This window comes from Gouania willdenowi, chromosome 7, assembly GCF_900634775.1.
Source record: "Gouania willdenowi chromosome 7, fGouWil2.1, whole genome shotgun sequence".
Classification (NCBI taxonomy): Eukaryota; Metazoa; Chordata; class Actinopteri; order Blenniiformes; family Gobiesocidae; genus Gouania; species Gouania willdenowi.
Genome location: NC_041050.1, coordinates 27,486,853 through 27,507,325, shown reverse-complemented (window position 1 = coordinate 27,507,325; position 20,473 = coordinate 27,486,853). Strand labels below are relative to the sequence as shown.

Sequence of the window (20,473 nt, the reverse complement as noted above, 5' to 3'; positions counted from 1 at the left end):
CTGCAAAGAGCTATTGAGAATGTTTGCTAATAAAGAAGGGAAATAATGAGGTACATTATGTTAAATTATGGATGAGGGCTTGTTTGTGATTTTGTAGTTAAATATCTTAAAAATCCTAAATATTTTTGCAACTTTTCAGGAACATTTTACAGTTTCCTGATTTTCTGTTGTACTTTGGCCTTAAGCAAGCTCCAAAAAGACATGGATGAGCCATTTTAGTGTACAAAGACTTGAATGAACCTTCCATGATTTCTGTGCCGAACTCAAGTTGATTAAGAAAAGTCTGGAATGAAATTCTGTTCAATTATTTTTATATACTGTAGCACCAAATACAACAATAAATCATCTTGTGATGAATTTAAATATTCATACTTTTTTTCTGCCAGAAGTTGTTCAATATTTTCAGCTTTTGTCAGGAATTGGTAAGTAGTTGGGGAAGGTAGTAACAGAGAGTGAGATCGTGGAATGTAGCCAATCAGAATTAATCAATAACAGAGCTAGCTTGCAGTGCCATAATGAATGAACTCTCGCAGGGTTTTTCCACGAATGCACATGCTTTGTTTCACAGTTGTATTTCAAATTCTCAAATGCACACAATCTGTTTCAAAAATATATATTTTATGCAAACTTGCTTCTTACATTTTCTCCACACTCTTGTTTGAACACTGCGCATGCGCACATATCAATACCTCTGCAATTGGTTTAAAAGTGTGGAGAAAATCTAAGAAGCCATATGATTGGCTAAAAGCAAACACACCTGATTGGCTGATGAATCTGTCAATCAGTTTTATCAGCCAATGGTGACGTTCGTTGACCCACGACGTCAGGGTAGTCTCAAAATTCACCACACAGATTTTTCTCACAAATGCGCAGATGTTTCACAGCACAGAAGCAGTTTGTAAATGCACATTCAGCAATTTGCATTATCTGTGGATTGATACTACAAGTGTGCCTCAAAATAATATTTGTGAAGTAGAGCGTGTGCATTTCAGAATTTATATTACAAGTTTGTATAAAATGTATATTTGCAAAACAGATCGTGTGCATTTGTGAATCTGAAATACAACTGTGAAACAAAGCATTGTGCATTCATGAAAAACCCTGCAAGAGTTCATTCATTATGATACTGTTCTGATTCCATACTGTTGCCCCTACCCTGTCGAGGGTGAGGGAGCACGGACACATACTGATCCTGGTGGCTCCACATTGGCCTGCAATGCGCTGGCTGCCGGAGATTTACCAGTTACTGCGCACTTGACCCTGGCAGCTCACGCTGCGCAGGAACCTGCTGTCGCAGGGTGAGGGGATGGTGTTCCACCCGCACCAGAGTGCTTGGTGCTGTGGGTGTGGACCTTGAGTAGCTCAATGTATCAGCTGTGGGATTCCCACAGCGTGTGATTTCCACTATACAGAGTGCTCAAGCCTCCTCCACTAGGTATCTATATAAGTCACAATTGTAAGTGAAGAGTGTTTGAGGGATGAAGTCACCAGAAGGGACACACCTCCTTTTAGTGTCCAGGAGGAGTGATTTTGTCATTTCTGAGGGACATGATTGACAAATGAAAAGCCTTCTCCACAGTGAGAGGGTTTTTGGCAGAAATCGTTGCCTATCACGTGGGCTTTGGGGAGAAAACAGCAAGCCAGCACCCGCTGATTTGCCGTTTTATGAAAGTTTGTGTCTCTAAAAACAGCTTTGTTACTGGCTCTGGCGTCAGCTAAGCGAGTCAGTGACATCCATGCGCTTTTGGTGCACCCGTTATGCACTCAGCTCTTCTCGACAATGTAAGGATGTTTTTGAAGCTCGACCCGGCCTTTGTGTTGAAGGTGGTGGGCTCATGTTCTCCTATTGACGAAGGCCTTTTCTGCCTCTAATGGTGAGCAGCGGCCTCATATGTTGTGTCCGGTCCGTGCTGTGCACACTTACATGGACCCGACAGGGAGCTGCAGGAGGAGCGATCAGTTGTTCGTCTCCTGGGCTAATACTCATAAGGGGAAACCTGTCACAAAGCAGCGCCCGTCCCACTGGGTGGTGGAGGCGATTGCTTTGGCTTATACGAGTCAGGGTCTGCAGCCGTGCGTGGCACGCATGGTTCTGATGTCCTGATCGGAACACACCTTTGCCCTACGGGCTGGTGTACGCTTAATAAGCTTGTCTGCAATACAGGAGTTACCACATCCCATAGTGAGACATCGAACAAAGATTATGAAAGATAACTTTAAGTTATTTACATAACCCCGGTTCTCTGAGTAATATGAGTGAGATGTCTCACTAGACAACCCTTCTTGCTTGGGCGAATGAGAAGAGGTGCTTATTTTGAATGGCGTACACCTGCGCTACTTATGGCAGGTGGGACTACCTGTGGCGGGCGGATACGTTTCACTAGCCAATCAGATTGTTGCTTCTGAGGTCTGCCAGCATGGGCGTGCATCCCATAGTGAGACATCTCATTCATATTACTCAGGGTTATGTAAATTACCTAAAGTTATGGTGTGCTGACTTCTGATGGAAAGAACTATTCTCAGCGCGACACACAGTTCTGCACTGGACACCCCCAGATTTACTTTGCAACACTGTTTTGTCTCAGCAAAACTCCTCTGATGAAGACTGGCAGTTGACAGTCGAAACATGTCAGGAGATAAACATTTCCTGAAAAACCTTGTCAGAATAAACAAAACATCAACTTAGCATATAATCTGTGCCTTGGCCAAAACTATTTAACTCGAAGCTTTAAAATAAGAGAAAAAGCCTGTCCAACGCAATCACTTTCCATAACAGAAGCTGTGCAAACTGCACCTGTCCCAGCGTGGTAGCCATGTATGACAGTCCATGTAATGATGCCACGTGTAATTTGAGAAGGCACTGGAACTCACTTCACTGCTCTTTCCATGCAAACCACATGTAAGGTTTTGAGTTTTCTCATGGCCAACAAACACTGTCAAGATCTCAATAAAATAAATACACAATATCTTGAGGATTTCAAAAAGCTTTCTCACATTTTTCCGAACCTTAATGTTAGGTTTTAAAAATATATGTATTTGAACGACATCATTTGGTTTGTTTGGATAATAAGTTTGTTACTAAGTAGTTTTCCAATATTGTCAGATTAAAAGGTATTTTTTTATCTGTGAACAAAGCAAAGCAAAGCAACAGCAAATATACTTTACTCCGTACTGTCTGTGCATTAATGAACTAACGTGTTCTTTTCTTAATCAATTTATTGTAGTGAATAGGCAAAGTATTCATTGATGCATTCCTTCATTTAATTATTTTAATGCCGTCCCAAGAGCATCACTACTTATCTGTCATTTTGGTTATTTAGGTTAAAAATGCATTTTTAATTGATTGATATTTACACCAATATCTACACTTAACCTACCATGGGATTGAAATGATATCTGTTAGCAGCATTTTGTGCAGACTGCAGTGTTGAAGGAACTTTGACATTTGGAATCTCCTAAAAATAGATGTCTTGGTCATGTTTTTTAGCTGCACTGACCTGTAGGACTAACCACAGATTTATTCTTTCACCAGATTTCATTGCTGTTTGGGGACAGTTACAGAAAGCATTTTATTTTGAACATTTAGAAAAAAAAAACCCCATTTCAAACTACTTAACTTTGAATTCAATAGGAACTTCTGTCAACAGATATAATAATAGAAAATTCCAACTATACTGCCAAGATTATTGTTTGGTCATTCAGTCCAAAGGCCTGAACTGAATACAAATTCCAGCCTATTAATAGTAAACAGTTAAAAACACAAAAAAAATGTAACAGTAGTTGTAATCAAATTATTACTATGTTGATATGGCTTTCCATGGAAATACCAGAATACAACCGAAATCAAATGTATCGCTGAGTCATATTACAGGGACTGACATAAATGGCATCAAGCCAATCACTGTCTTCCTTGTCGGGCAACGAAACAAAAACACAAGAATTTCTGGTAAGAATGAAGTAAAAACATTTCCTAAATATCAGAAATGTAAGTTTGAATTTGCAGTCTGACCTTATTTCATACATTTAACATAATAACGTGAGACATTTTATATTAGTTAAGGCGAAACAAAATCTACTTGCTCTGTGTCAGCACAGGCTTAGACTATCCTTGCAGAATCGGTCACACAACTTTTTTGCTTCCGCGCCCTATTTTTATTCTTCCACAGGATTCCAAATCCCACAATGGAATGTGCAAAACTTTTCTGAAGTTCAAGTCACATGAATATTTGTCAACAAAACTAAATGTTTATGGTGGAGTTAAAAACAATCTTGCGTTTGTGAGTTAATTCTCCCTTAATGCAGAAGAAAAACCATCCATTACGATACATTTAATCTGTTTGATGTGATGCGCTTTTTTCATTTTGGAAGTGCATGCCATACCGAATGCGACTTCAGCGACTCTTGCGAATAGATTACATTCAAAATCAATGGAAATGACGCAACGTCAAGGGACGCGACTCGCTTGATTCTAGCGTCTCAATCACACAATCTGAGTGGATGAAATTTGCTCAAAGTTGAAAATTGTAACCTCCAATCAGCAATGACTTTATCCCCACGTCTCTCCCCTTGGTCTTCATGTCACTGGGATAGATGACGCATGCAAAAAGCTCGACTATGTTCAAGCGACTCATCATGGGTGATTTAAGCAACTATAGTCATTGAAGTTGCGTTTGGTGTGAACGCACCTTTACAGTATGTGCCTGTTGAAACTCATTTGACTGATAATGGATCTTATTTTACCATAGACACCAAGCTGATTTATAGGAAGTTGACAAAAGAAAGTAATTCTAATAGAAACCATAGAAATGGTGTCATCTTTTTCAATGGAAAGAAAACCATCCTGTGCCAGCAACATTAGACCCTGAGCACTCATCGAAGTATCTCCCTATCATGTTTGCAGCAGCTTGTGCTGCTATCAGGGGCAGACGTTATACAACCCAAACCTTCCAAACACACATACCCGCCTTTGTCTAAACACTGTGTGGAACCTTGGTGGACACCCTACACACACGCACCTAAACTAAAATAGATCTCGACACATATGAGTTCCCTATTACTTCAAGGCATGCTCCATGTTGGCACAGCGGGTTCTGGTTACACATAGGGCACAAGGAGCCTAATATTGCACAGACCAAGCACTGGGTTCTTCACTTCCCGACCGTACAGTGGCGACTGACCACCCTTTGCTGTTTCTCTGGGAGAATTTCACCGAATAGGCCTCAACATGCCGAAAGTCCTGGTTCCAGGTAGGTTCAAGTGAGTTTAAGTAGCATTTCAAAGACTTGCCTTAGATTGTTTGAAAAATATATGGTGTCAAAATTTGATCAAGAACTTCTCATGAGTGTTTTGTTTTCATGCATGGTACTTCTTTGCCAAAACAAGAAGAGGACTGAAACCAATTCAGGGTTGTGTCATCAACTTGAGATTGATGAACGTGGAAGGAAGCGAAATGCTTTGAATGCAAATCAAAGGCGACACTAAAGTCACTGTGTCATGTACGTTACATCGTCTGTAATATTGGGATCATAAATTATCTATTGTTAAGGAGCACGGCTCTGACAGCTTTATAGCAAGTTCATTGGTGTTAAAATGTGTAAAGTTACAATATGAAGTACACACTGAGTTCGCATCATAGTGAATAGGTTGTAGCTATTATCAATCCATTCAGTTGAAACATCAGGATAATATTATTATTAATACATGCCCTAGAAAAGAAGAATCTAGTCAAAATCTTGTAGCTTCTTATGGTACACGTCATTTGATTTCTCCACTTCAAATACCATGGCATGGCGTACAATAGTATTAGACTAACATTCACCAGTTAAGTAGTAAGTGGAAATTCACACTATGCTCCAGAATGTAGAGAAAACTCAATAAGTAATAAAAAAAAAACAGAAAAACAATAAGAGTACTTGAAGAATGAATCTTCGTGGATCAGTTAGAGTTGGTGAATGGACAACATTGCATATTACTCACATTAATATGAATCAGTAAATTGATGTTTATCACATATTGTAAACCAGATATATCTAATGGCAACATCAATCATCAAATATGATTCAATTTCACTCATTGATTGTGTCCCATTGATTTATTTTAGCCGTTACAGATGATTTCCGTAGGGGATCTTCTCTATTGGTCTATTTCTTCTGTGCAATCATTGGTTCTCCGTTGCTGTTTTCAAATATAATCCCTCCATGTTTTGCTTTCCCTGATTACAATTAAAATAGTCAAATGGACTCTATGTATTACACTGTGTATAACTGTTCCTCTGAACGCCAATGTTTTTGCAACCAGCACACTGAGTTTTCACAAGGATGCATTAGCAGCAGCTGGCTTTGTACAAAGATGCATCCTCAGAAGTTCAAACGTGAGCAGGATACAAGAGAACACCGGAACCATGACATCACGTCTGCTTTAAGATGCACTTTGTATTTCTTCATTTACCTGCTTCATTCAAACCAAAAGTGACTCCTTCACTTCCTTTGTATTACTACGATCATGTAGCCTCCTCAACATGTCCTCATGTATCAGTGCCCTGTCGTTGTTTTACTGGTAAAATGCCTGAATCACTGATATCTAATTTTCCTGCTCATTTATCTCTGCATGGATTTCTGATCAATATTGTAAAGGCTGTTTTATTTTCTGTTGAAGTATTGGAACTTATTTCCTGTTTAACACATTCATTGTAACACTTTCTAACCACTGCCTTTCGAACACTTTTTTGTGGTGTTACTCTGGGTGATGCATCTCTCTTGCTGGAATAATCAGATGGACAGAGTGAGTATTAAGAGTGAAAAAAGGAAAACTCTTTAGTTTTATGCTCCAAACTGGAGTGTTTGCACTACAAAACATGACTTTGGTCTTTGGCACATGCTGTTCTTTAGTTTTCTGCTTTCTTTCAACTTGGTTTATAACTCCAGCCATTTAAGATTGATGACTTTTAAAAAAATTAAGTAAAAAATATATAAGTTAATGTAACTTTGTTAGAATTCTGAGTGATTGTATGCATGGAACAGGAGAATGGATGTGGAGTTACGTATGAAAAAAGGCTTTTAATGTTTTTCTACTGTCCTGGTAGTGTAATGTTTGTTTTTGCACGAGTGTCTTTTTCGAATTTGTTCAAGTAATTAATGCCTTGTACGCCATAAAGATTGATCTCCATTGTATGTAATCTGTCAAATCTGCTCAGCTCAGCTCAGTAACCAGGAGGTGCTGAGCGTGAGTGTGGCTTGGTTAGCTTAATTTGATTGTTGCATCATGTTGCGTGAGTACATTATTTATAAAGGGAATTGAAAGCTTGCTATTTTGACGCCTTTGACAGAGATCGATGACAAAATGAGGGCCTTCGCCGAGCAGGTCTTTGCATCTGAGACCAAAGGCGAAGACGTCCGCGATGAAATCTCAATGTTTGATGTGGCTGAGGACTGTCCCATCATGCACCGGGAGATGGCTCATCACCTGCACACCGATGATGATGCCCAGAAACGGTGAGATCATCAGATTTTTAACACTTTTTGATTTGACTGCTTGACTGTTTGCACTTTCATGTATAAATGATATATAAAGCATGTAAGGCACCAACATCATCCAAACAATAAGTGAAAATATTAGTCCTTGCATGATCCTCACTTAAATATATATATATGCCAAAAGTGCCGGATTGTTGCAGGCTGTGGCTCACAATTGTATAGATATGGAATTTGCCACAAATTTTAATTTCATTTGAAGAAAATCTGTGAAATAGTTTGAGAAAAACTGAAGGATTTAAAAAAAAAAGTAGAGTTCTTTCAACAATTTCAGAACAAAATATTTTAGAGTTTCCTTGAATATTTGTTTTAAGAGGTGCTGAGATATCTACAACTCAATTAGTTATTCATCTAAAAGACAATTCATGTTTTCTCTGTTATCTTTACCTTCTACTGTGGGCCCACTTGGACCCAGCAACACATCTTTAGGCTAACTAACAACAATTGTGTAGTTTCACATAGCAAGTGCGCCCTACCATTGCATGTTGGTGTTGACCAAAGAAGCACTATTTTGACAGTCTGATAATCTTTATAGACATTGCAACATTACATGGTGACTTTTACATTTTATCCTCAGTAAGAAGCATTGCAGAACCATGGCCGTGTCAACGTCAACTCGTCAGGCCGCCCATGTAACGTCAGTGGAAGTGGACACCCCCACTTACCTGGAAGTGCCGGACTTTCAGAGAGTGGGCATCATTGGCGACTATGCAGCTGGGGTACAGTTTTCTTTTTACGGCTTTATAAAGACACAGGAGACGATTGGTTGAAAATGGATCCTAAATTTAAAGCTAGAACTTTAAAACTTTTATAATTGGATACAATGGTAGTAAAGGTATACAAAGTCCTGATACTGTATATCCTACTCAAGTAGAAGTACTGTTACTTCATTGAAATTGTACAAGTACAAGTAAGTCATTCATAAAATACTCAGAGTAAAAGTAAAAAGTAGCTCATTTAAATAGTGCTTAACTCAAAGTAAAAGTTACTAGTTACTTTCACAGTTCTCTTGCATACACTAAACATCTCAGGTATAACCTTAAGAAGGAAGAGACCAAATCTACCACAATTGCAACTTCTTTTTTTCCCCACAAAGATAAAAATAACACCAATTATTTCAATTTCAAATAAAAAAAAAATTTTAGACTCTAAGTATAGCTACATTTATAAACTCTAAAACTGAGAAAATAAACATTATTCAATGCAGTGCATTATGTTTAATTTGTTTGGTTGGCTATGATGTGATGCGTTTGAGTGTTGTCTGGTCATTTCATGTTTTGTAGTTTCACAATGTTTGTTGATCATTTTAAAACAAAAAAATATATAGAAGTGTAGAAGTGTAACAAATTACTTTACTTCTTTTAAAACGTACTTAAGTACAAGTCAAATGACTGGAATTAGAAATATACTTTAAAAAGTACAAGTACCCATTAAAGCAACTCACTTATGGTAAAGTGAGTACTTGAAATCCGTTACTTTCACCTCTGAATGGTAGTGAATTAATTTTCTAAAAAAAAAAGACAAATATTTTTTCTGTATTATCCAAGTATCTGAGAATAGTAGGTCTAATTCAGTACTCAATAATCCAGACAATAATCATCATATTACGTCATTATCCTGAGGCATTAAAGGGAAGACGTTATTTAGAAACACATCATCATTTGGAGTCTCAGCGTGCCAACATAGACCTTGGTCAAGTTGGTTCTGGTATATAATGTGTCTGTGGGTCAGTGTTAATACAGCTTCTCTGACACCAGCACAGACCCATGAATGGAGATCATCTGAGACCCTGACAGGTCTTAGGTTTCATGACTTTGGGTTTGACCTTTAAAGCCTGAGGACTGTACAGCGTTAGTATATCTTCTTGCAGCTTATTTGGAATCTCTCGCTGGTAAAAAACATATTAGGTTTAGATATTACATATAATATCTGATTAAATTAGCAACACTGTGTCATTTCTCATCCAAGAAAAGCTATTCCAATGTAATTCTATCAGATACAAGATGATCTTGTGTATTGAGTTGGAGATTTAAGAGTATCTAAACTCCATAAATACTTTTTTCTGCTGAAAATAAATGTATTCGGGTATTAAGTAAAGCACGTGTGTGAAAATAATGGATGAACTTTATAATAATGTGTTTTACAAAAATCTAATTAAGAATTTGTTCAGTAGCTTCTAAATACTGAAGTTTGGTGTGAAATCTGTGTTTCTCAGGTGACCATGGATGACTTTGAGCTTTCATGTAAGGGTCTGTACCGAGCTTTGACCATCAGGGAAAAGTACATGAAACTCGCCTATCAGCGTTTCCCAAGAACCGCCTCCGAGTACCTGCGAGACATCGAGGGAGAGATCTTCAAACCCGAGGATCAGGTTCAGCCAGGTGAGGAAGCTTGGAGTATGAACATCTTCTAGTTCAGTCACCTTCACTTATCCCACTCATCCCTCCTCAGTCTTCACACCTCCTCTACAGAACGGAGAAGACCCATTCGATACCACGAACCTCCCGGAGAACCTGGGCTACGTTGCCCGTATGAAGGATGGCGTTATTTACGTGTACGCTGATGCCGCCGCTGCGGATAAGCACAATCCCAAAGACCTGCCCAGCCCAGACTTCAACACCTTCATTGATGACATGAACTTCCTCATTGCTCTCATCGCACAAGGCCCAACGTGAGTCTGGAACCAAGGTTACTGTTTTGCTATTGTAGTTCAAACTCCTGTAAGTCCTGTAGTTAGATGAAATATTGTATTTTATAAACCCCTGTTTTGTCAAACTCAGAGAGAGTCCTAACTCCTTCACATATAAGTAACTTTCTATTATTCTATTAGTAAGTTATATTATGTTATAGTTTGGAAAGAGACATACATCATTGGCCTCTTGAGGGCCCTCTGGTGGCTGGGAGTGGCACATGCATGTTATTGACATCAACCATTATTAAGCTCGACTTGTAGTCAATGTTGTAGTACATGAACTTGATTTTGGTTTACTAGTGTGCAGAGGTGTAAAGAGTAATGACATATCCTACTCAAGTACAATTAAGTCATAGATAAAATACCCAAATACAAGTAAGTCATAGATTAAATTTTCAAATGCAAGTAAGTCATAGATAAAATACTTAAGTGCAAATAAATAAAAAGTAGCTCAATTAAATAGTACTCAAAGTAAAAGTTTCTAGTTACTTTCACTCCGAACGTTTATTTTTGGTAATAATCTTGCCACTTTCCCCTTCCATACATGAGTAAACATCTCATGTATAAACTTAAAAAGGAAGAGACCAAATCTTGCACAATTGGAACTTAATTTATTTTCCACAAAAACATCTGTTTAGAAATAAAGCTTTGTCAAAATGTGCAAATACTTTTTAAATAGAATAACGCTAATGAATTCAAGTCAATTGAAAATAAAGCAAGTGAAAATATTTCTTTAACTTAAACTTCAAAAAAAAATAAATAAATAAATTAAACAGAGCATTTTTTTCCCCAGTTAATATTTTAATATCAATAAATAAATAAATAATCAAAAAAGCTGTTCTAAACCTGTGTTTTTAAATATATATATCCACATGAAAGTGATTTTTAATAAGAAAATAACTCTATTAAATTGTTTCCAGGTGGTAGAAAAGTGCAGTTAAAAATTATGTAGAAGTGAAGCATTCAGATATGATGAATATTTGAGTAAAAAAATGTTTTTTGTGTCACAGAAAGACTTACACTCACCGTCGCCTGAAGTTCCTCATGTCTAAGTTCAATGTGCATGAGATGCTGAATGAGATGGAGGAGATGAAAGAGCTGAAGTTGAATCCTCACAGGGATTTCTACAACTGCAGGAAGGTGAACATCTGTTCTTTCTTTAACGTGTGGAAGATGAATGTGGACAGATGAATGAATTGAAAAGAAGAGGATATTCATTCGTTTTACAAAGATTCATGCAAAATGAAATGCACGTTAGTGTGGTGGTTAGCATTTCTGCCTCTGGTTATAATTCTGGGTTTGTGGCTATAAATGTGGGACCATTCTATACGTAATGTTTGCATGTTTATTAGTTGCATTTGTATTGCCGATACATACAATCCAAAAACATGTACATCAGTTTGTGTGGCGTGTCTGAATTACCTGTTGGAAAAACTTTGTGTAGATTTGATATTGTTGAATCAATCTATTAGCCCTCAAACACATCACCTACTCACGTAATTATAATCTAATCTAATCTAATGAAGTCGAAGTGAATCAAATTTGATTTAATATATAAAACCAAAAATACATTGAATTGAATTAGTTGGATGGAATTAAATTAAATGTATTTGAATACATTAGAACCAGGGTTGGGGTCAATCCCATTTGTTAAATTACAATTACGACTTCAATAATCCATGTTCAATTACAACTCAGTTGTGATTACAGTGACCAGCATTTTTCTTGATTACATTTATCCTTTATCCTTAGAAAATCAATTTTTGAATTAAGTTCTCAATTACTAAAGTTTAATTACAATTAATAAATTATTAAGCCTGAAAAAAAGAACTTTTTCTGTAAGCAATGGCTTCTCTTATGATAAGGGCTCCTAAGTCTGCTGTAAAATAGACTAAAAACAAGTCAAGTCAATTTTATCTATAGAGCATATTTAAAAACAACAGACGTTGACTAAAGTGCTGTACAGAGCTTATAAAACTTTACACAAATATAAGAAAATGAGATTAAAATAAATAAAAATACAAAAACAATAATGCCAGTTCTCAGTACGGTTTAAAAGCCACAGTATATAAATGGAGCCACAGCATTAAAACTAATATCTATTATCTAATTCATTTCCTATTTATTGGTTGCTGTATTAGGCTTTCTTATCGATGGAAATTTAGGTTTTTTATATTTTTGGTGTGGGCATCTGAGCCTTTTTTTTTGTGTCGGTATACCTCTCGATTTCAATTATTTATTTTTTTTAAATAGTAAAATGTGGGAATGCTTGATATGAAACATATTTTAATAACTGTTAACTACGTATATGTAGAACTGTACATAGTTACATAGAATTTGAATGGCAATTACAATTACTAAGTCAATTATCTGAACTCAATTACAACTTAATTATGAATACGACAGCTACAGATTTTTGAAATTACAATTACAATTATACTTGTAATTGTAATTAATTACAAATTATGTGACTACAATTATAATTGACCCCGACCCTGATTAGAGCTTTTGTAAAATTCCAAAGAAGTAAATTCAGTTGAATAAACATGTGACGGTGATATGAATGGAATTTAAATATGTTAAGGATACTCTAGCGCCCCCTATGACTGCATATGTGTATTACATTAGTAAACTCAACACTTTGTGTTCTTCTACAGGTGGACACTCACATCCATGCTGCTGCCTGCATGAACCAGAAACACCTGCTGCGCTTCATCAAGAAGACTTACCGTGAAGATGCAGAGCGAGTGGTCTGCAAAATTCAGGGCAAAGAGCTGACCATGAAGGAGCTCTTCCAGACCCTCAACATGCATCCCTACGATCTCACTGTGGACTCACTGGATGTGCATGCTGTAGGTTCAGTCAATGTGACTACTATGTCAAAATAGCTAATGCAATGTTTTAAAAAAGCTTAAAGCTGCTGGAGATGATAGTTTTGTCTTTTTTTTTTATCAGAAAAAGACACGTGTCGGCCTCAAAGATAATTTGTTTTGAAAAATAGGTCAAAGGTCAAAAGTTTGTTTTGATCCTCACTGTAAACAATGTCTTAAAATTGGTCTCTATCATTGTCAGAAAGGTTTTGTACATTACATTGTGAAATATGGAGTCATGTAAACCAGTATTTCTCAAAAGGGGGTATGTGTACCCCTAGATATACGCAATGGCACTACAGGGGTACTTGAGAGAGAGAGAGAGAGAGAGAGAGAGAGAGAGAGAGAGAGAGAGAGAGAGAGACAGAGACAGACAGAGAGAGAGAGAGAGAGAGAGAGAGAGAGAGAAAAAATTAACAAATAAAATGTCAGTCTTGGTCCAACCACAGGCGTAATATGACCGAAAATGATAAAAATCTATTCAGGAGCCACTAATTTACTGTTTTTCAATCTTGGGGGGAAGGGTCGCCTGAAATTTCTGAAAAATTAAAATAGATTTTTTTTTTCTTTTTTTTTTTTATTATTATTCTTTTCTTCCTCTTTTTCTTCTTCTTCTTTTTCTTTTTCTTTTTCTTTTTCTCTTTCTTTTTCTCTTTCTTTTTCTTTTTCTTTTCTCTTTCTTTTTTCTTTTTTTCTTTTTTTTTTTTCTTTTTTTCTTTTTTCTTTTTTCTTTTTTCTTTTTCTTTTTCTCTTTTTTTTAATTAAAACAACACACGTTCTAGTCGAACTAAAACGCAGTAAAAATTATAGAAAAAAAATAATATTTGGAGTTGCCAGAAATTTCTGATATCAAAATGGGGTCACAATCCTAAAACGGTTGGGAACCACTGCACTAAATACTGTTTCTTTCCACTTATTTACAAAATGAGATTCTTTAAAATGTGTATCACTTCTTCATTCTATCATTATGCTCTATAGTTGTTTTCTAAGCAAAATGTTGTAGTCACACAAAGGGGGGTCCTTCAGAAGTTAAAGAAAGGGGGTACTTGAGCCAAAAAACAGTTTGAGAACCACTGCTGTAAATGAATGTATAGGAATGTTTTTTCAATTCAGATCATTCTGTGTAAGATCAAAACAGACTTTTGAACCGCACCTTTCAACCTTTTCTTTACAGGCAAATAATCTTCAGTTTATTGATACATGTGGCCTACATCATGCCTGATAAAAATGTAATTCACCATTCAATATTGGAATCTTTGATCTGAATCTGATTTCTTGTTTGTTTTGTCAAGGGTAGACAAACTTTCCAGCGTTTTGACAAGTTTAACGCAAAATACAACCCCGTGGGAGCGAGCGAGCTGCGCGACCTGTACATGAAGACGGAGAACTACATCAATGGAGAGTACTTCGCTACCATCATCAAGGTTTTCTGTTGCACTTTTTAATCATGTAAAGCACAATGAACTGCCTTTTGCATGAAATGCCCTATACAAATACAAATACATTTGCCTTGCCTTAGTTTCTAGTCACTGATCCTGGCCATCTAAAAGAGAAATCCTGATACATGTGGAATGCAATGACAAAGCTTGACATTGAGTGATATGTGCTTAATTGGACTTTTTCCAGGAAGTAGCCGGTGACCTGGAGGAGTCGAAGTATCAGTACGCTGAACCTCGGCTGTCCATCTATGGCTGCAATTCTAGTGAGTGGAGCAAACTGTCATCCTGGTTTGTACGGCAGAGAGTCTACTCCCCCCACCTCAAATGGATGATTCAAGTTCCCAGGATTTAGTAAGTGAGAAAAAGAGTTGGTCAAAACAACTGCAAGGATGGAGATAAGAGTGAAGCTCTTTGGGCCTGTACTACGAAACTGAATTTCCTCTTATCGCGCTAACTTCCAGGATTTATTCCGCGTTTCCTGTACTGTGACGCTGGTTAACTTCTTACGAGGCTCAATCACTATGGTAACTTAGGCTGAATGACTAACCTGGTCGGCAGTAGGTTTTATTCTGCCTAGGATATGAGCAAAAAAAAAAAAAGAAAAAAGGATGATGTGATTTTGCTCTGAATGTCAAAGTGAATTTTTGTGATTGCAACCATGTCGGAAATGAACTGAATAAATAAATAAATAAATAAATAAAAATAAATAAAAAGTATGAAAGCCCCACCTCCTGACCAATCAATTAATTAATTAATTCATGTATTGTGTGGTGATGCTGAGAGCCTTCATCCTGTGAGATAATACAGGCTGTATAAAATACAAATATTGTCCACCTTTTGATGTATCAGAGCCACAGGCACGGTCTGTGCCTTAGTGAAGTAAAACTGATCAGTGTCCGTTTATTCTCCCATGAATTCATATTGTATAATTTCACTAATTTAAGCATTAACAGTCATCAATTCTCTGCCTGCATTCCTTTCTTCCTGCTTTTGCTGACAGTGTTGTGTTAGGTCTAAACTATGAATTTTAATTATTCATATTTTTAAAGATTTATTATTCAATTGTGACTAGGGGTGTGCCAAAATATTGATAACGCGATATATCTCAAGGTTTCGTCTTACAATACGTTTCGATTCACTGGCGCCAAATATAAATTTTCTTTATTTTCTTTATTTATTTTTTTAAATTGCTCCATACAAAACATGACAATATATATATATATATATATATATATATATATATATATATATATATATATATATATATATATATATATATATATATATATACATGATACACATAGATAATGCAGTGCATACACAGTACAATGAGACACAATAGGTGAGGAGTGGATATATGGATTACTTACTTGCTCTGTTTTACTAGGCTGTCATTCATGTGAAATTGATTGACAATGTTTTGCAATTCCTGTGAAATGGATTCAGTGCAGTCGCATTCTGAATTTTTTCAGTGACAGATATCGTAATGTATCATGGACCAAATTTCTATAATCGCTGTATCGTGATATCATTATTGTGAGCAAAGAATATTTTGACATACTGTATCGCAAGTTACCTGGCAATACCCAGCCCTAATTGTGACATAGTTGCTCTACACAGTTTCTCCATGTTTGTGATTGGTTTGACGCTGCAATCTCTGGGTTGAGTGAGCATGTTGATAGCCTGCTTCGTAGTACAGCTGCTCTGTGATGGAGAATGTTTGGTTAGGTGAAGCTAACCGAGAGATATCCATGATATTCTAATCCAGCTTCATAGTACAGGCCCTTCATGTTCACAATGTTGTTTTTTTCAAGATATGTTATTGCTACAATTCCCTCCCCCCCCCATTTATTTTCCAGTGACATCTTCAGAGGCAGGAACTTTGTGCCCCACTTTGGAAAGATGCTGGAAAACATTTTCCTCCCTGTATTCCAGGCCACCATTGACCCAAAGTCCAACCCAGACCTGAGCATCTTCCTCAAACATGTACGGTACATTCACAGGCCATCAAACTCAAGGAAGCAACAGAAGCTGCCGAGTGATGTCTCTGTTGTCCTCTGCCACTGTGTAGGTGACAGGATTTGACAGCGTGGATGATGAGTCCAAACACAGCGGACACATGTTCTGCACAAAGAGCCCCAAACCAGAAGAGTGGGACATCGCTAAGAACCCGTCCTATACATATTACATCTACTACATGTATGCCAACATCACTGTTCTCAACCAGCTCCGCAAGTGAGTCACAAGCCCCACAAGCAGACGTACTCTGTGTTGTGTCCAAGGAATAACATCGGTGTCATATTTGCTCTCCAGACAAAGAGGAATGAACACGTTCACATTCAGACCTCACTGTGGGGAGGCTGGAGCTGTCACTCACCTGCTGGCTGCCTTCATGACTGCTGACAACATCTCCCATGGTCTCAACCTCAAGAAGGTAGAGCATCCATCCGTCCCACAGTCCATCCATCCATTCAGTCAGTCAGTCAGTCAGTCCATCCAACAGTCCATTGTCTCAACTTCAAGAAGGTAGAGCATCCATCAATCAGTCCATCCATCCATCCATCCATCCATCCATCCATCCAGTCAGTCAGTCAGTCAGTCAGTCCATCCAACAGTTCATTGTCTCAACCTCAACAAGGTAGAGCATCCATCAGTCAGCCCATCCATCCAACAGTCCATGGTCTCCACCTCAAGAAGGTAAAACATCCATCTATATATCTTTCTATACATACATACATACATCCATCAGTTCATCCATACATTTATCAAACCAGGTATGTTACAGCCCCCTCCAGGATGTGTACCCAAAGGCTTGAGGGGCCATAACTAAAAAGACGCTATAACAGAAATAAAGGTTTTCAAACAATTTATTAAAGCAAAGTTATTAAAATGTAGCAACAGAATGAGAAATAACTCAACGCAACAAAAGGGACTGTAGACCCTGGCCAAACTAAACAAAAGTAGGGATGCACCCAGCATCCACTCTCTAAACTACAAAAACACTAAATCTATACTACCAGTAAGTAATATGAAAACAAGACTACCAGAAATCTTCAACCCAAACTTACAAACTGTCAAGTGGGGAGCAGAATGGGCTCTGAATACTGATGTGAATCAGGTGTTTTAAGTGAGAGGGAGGAAGGGCAGGCTGAGAGTCCAGGAGGCATCAGCCGTAACAATGCAATAATCCAGCCATACAATAATCCATTCACCAAGCCATAAATCTCGATAAAATTTACAATGGGAAAAAAACTATATGAACCGTAGCATAATATGAACCAGGAGTTACCATTATTATTGAGTGGCCTATCCTATGTATTTTTATTTAAGCACAGACTTTTCTGGTCAAGAATTAAAGTTGAACTAATCAAACCCTTTGCCAATAGTGACTGGTGGACCCATTTTCCTGCATTGAAAATGTAAAGATTAAGATCCTGTGCTTTAATTCTTAAGGAGACATATTTGTTAGATTATACTTTAAACAGTACGTGGCAACTGATATTGTACCAAATGTTTTCAATGCATCTTTCGCCATTTAGATACACTTTAACATAGGTTTCTCTTTTTAAATTACAGTTTATGTTAATTCATTTTTTTTATAATGGAGATAAAAAAAAAAAACTCCTGACCAAGACACCAAATGCAGTCTGTTGTTTTTGCTATTGCTATTCTATGATGTTCAATATCAAATCAGGTTTTAACTGCTTAGTTTAGTGTTAAAACATGTTAAGTAGATACAATTTTACCACAGTTCTGGATCAGATAGCACAATGCAAGTACAGTTTAACCCAGACCATTGGGTTTAAATGGATTTCATTGGGCAATGTTTTAAGTCTATTTCAGGGCCGGGTCATTTTTCTGGTGAACAATACCATTATTTAAACGCTAAAGTACGGCTTTTGTATCTCAAGATCTGGTCATTTACATAAGAGAAGAATACCAGTAATTGTTATAATTCCTATCAACCTAAACTGCCTCAGTAATTACATTTTTCTAACAATACCTTCCAAACAGAGCCCCGTCCTGCAGTACCTGTACTTCTTGGCCCAGCTTCCAATCGCCATGTCTCCTTTGAGCAACAACAGCCTGTTTCTGGAATATGCCAAGAACCCCCTGCTGGAGTTCCACAAGAAAGGCCTGGTGGTATCGTTGTCCACTGATGACCCCATGCAGTTCCACTACACCAAGGTCGGAATCAGAATTGTGATGATGATGATGACGATGATGACGATGATGACGATGATGATGATGATGATGATGATGATGATGATGATGATCACATGTACCAAAAAATGTGTTGCAGAGCCATTTTCAGTAGTTTGCAGGCCTGTGCTTCAGCAAAAACAGAGTAAAAACATGCTTTTATTTTGAAGGTGATTTGCTTATGAGGTTGGATTACATTTATATATTGCTGTGTTTCTTAATGTTTCTTAATCTTAAATGGGGGTACATATACCCTTAGGGGTATGCGATGGCAGTACAGGGGGTACTTCAGAGAGAGAGAGAGAGAGTGGAAAATTAACAAATAAAAGGAGAGAGAGAGAGAGAGAGAGAGAGAGAGAGAGAGAGAGAGAAAAATTAGCAAATGAAGTGTCAGTCTTGGTCAGTCCGAAAAATTAAGACATCTTTTTTTTTTTTTTTTAATTAAAACAACACACAGTCTTAAACAACTGTATTTCTATACTTTCACTTTGTTAAATATAAATCTAGTTAAACTAAAATGCAGTAAAAAAAACAAACAAAAAAAAACAAGTAAATAAAAAGTAAAATCTGTGCTTAAATGTGATTTACAACTACCTCTAGAAATGCAGAAATTCTTTATATCAATATGGGGTCAGAGACTACAAACGATTGGTAACCACTGCACTAAATACTTGTTCTTTCCACTTATTTACAAAATGAGATTCTTTAAAATGTGTGTTGTCACTAGTTCATTCCATTGCTATGCTCTATAGTTCATTTTAAAAAGTTTTGTAAGCAAAATGTTGTAGTCGGACAAAGGAGGTACTTGGATTCAGAAATTAGAGAAAGGGAGGACTTGAGACAAAGAAGTTTGAGAAACAATAATATATTGAATGAGTCCGTAATAAAGTTTAATTGACTAAACAGAGGGACTTTAATTCACACATTGAGGATTTATCTGTGCCCACAGGAGCCCCTGATGGAGGAGTACGCCATCGCAGCACAAGTCTTTAAGCTTAGCACCTGTGACATGTGTGAGATCTCCAGGAACAGCGTGATACAGAGTGCCTTGTCTCATGAGGTAAAACACACCAGGCCATTGAGGCCTTACATTCTCTGACATGCTGGGTTTTAATGCCATTCATCAAAGCATTCATTTAATTTCTTTCTACGCTGCAGGAGAAGGTCCACAACCTGGGGAAGGATTACCTGAAGGAGGGGCCAGAGGGCAACGACATCCGTAAGACCAACGTGGCTCAGATCCGCATGGCGTATCGCTATGAAACCCTGTGTTATGAGCTCAACCGCATCAGGGAGGGTCTGAAGTCAGAGTAGACACCTCATCCTAAAACAGGACTTTTGCTTTTCATATAGTAATGCTCAAACACCTGAACCCTAAAGAACCTGCCGTTCAGACGCCTTTATCTTCTCTCCTCTGTCGCCTGCAAACGCTATATTACAACTAAAGAAACGTTATGTGTAAGAAGAGAAAGAATAAAAGTTATTAAAAAATAATTGGTCTGTCTTTTTTTTACCATTTATGCACACTTAAGGATTTATTATGTAACGAGTAAATTTAACAACAAGCAAAGGGCAACGCAGAACATTAATATACCCTACGAGCTGCAGTTTATTGAGCTTTTAACATCTCATGTTTGACCAGACATTGGCAACTGGTGGTCCAGGGGCCATATGCGGCCCTTGGGCCTATTTTTTTTTTTTTTTTTTACAAAATTACATAAAAATACACAAAAGAAAAAA

General features: G+C 37.3%; 1 protein-coding gene across 2 annotated transcripts; it reads left to right on the top strand.

Moving 5' to 3' along the window:
- The first annotated feature begins 5,081 nt into the window (after nt 1–5,081).
- On the top strand, nt 5,082–20,227 carry ampd1 (adenosine monophosphate deaminase 1 (isoform M)). Of its 2 annotated transcripts, XM_028453083.1 has the most exons (16): nt 5,084–5,246; nt 6,772–6,780; nt 7,325–7,490; nt 8,107–8,248; nt 9,745–9,910; nt 9,981–10,200; nt 11,232–11,361; nt 12,879–13,073; nt 14,384–14,515; nt 14,718–14,881; nt 16,390–16,516; nt 16,602–16,765; nt 16,844–16,964; nt 18,545–18,718; nt 19,683–19,793; nt 19,892–20,227. In XM_028453083.1, exons 1-16 carry the CDS (start codon nt 5,225–5,227, stop codon nt 20,045–20,047), a joined length of 2,199 nt encoding a protein of 732 aa, XP_028308884.1. In that variant the 5' UTR covers nt 5,084–5,224; the 3' UTR covers nt 20,048–20,227. The 2 variants fall into 2 exon arrangements, with proteins under 2 accessions (XP_028308886.1, XP_028308884.1); XM_028453085.1 differs by lacking the exon at nt 6,772–6,780 and having other exon boundaries at nt 5,082–5,246.
- The last annotated feature ends 246 nt before the right edge of the window (nt 20,228–20,473 follow it).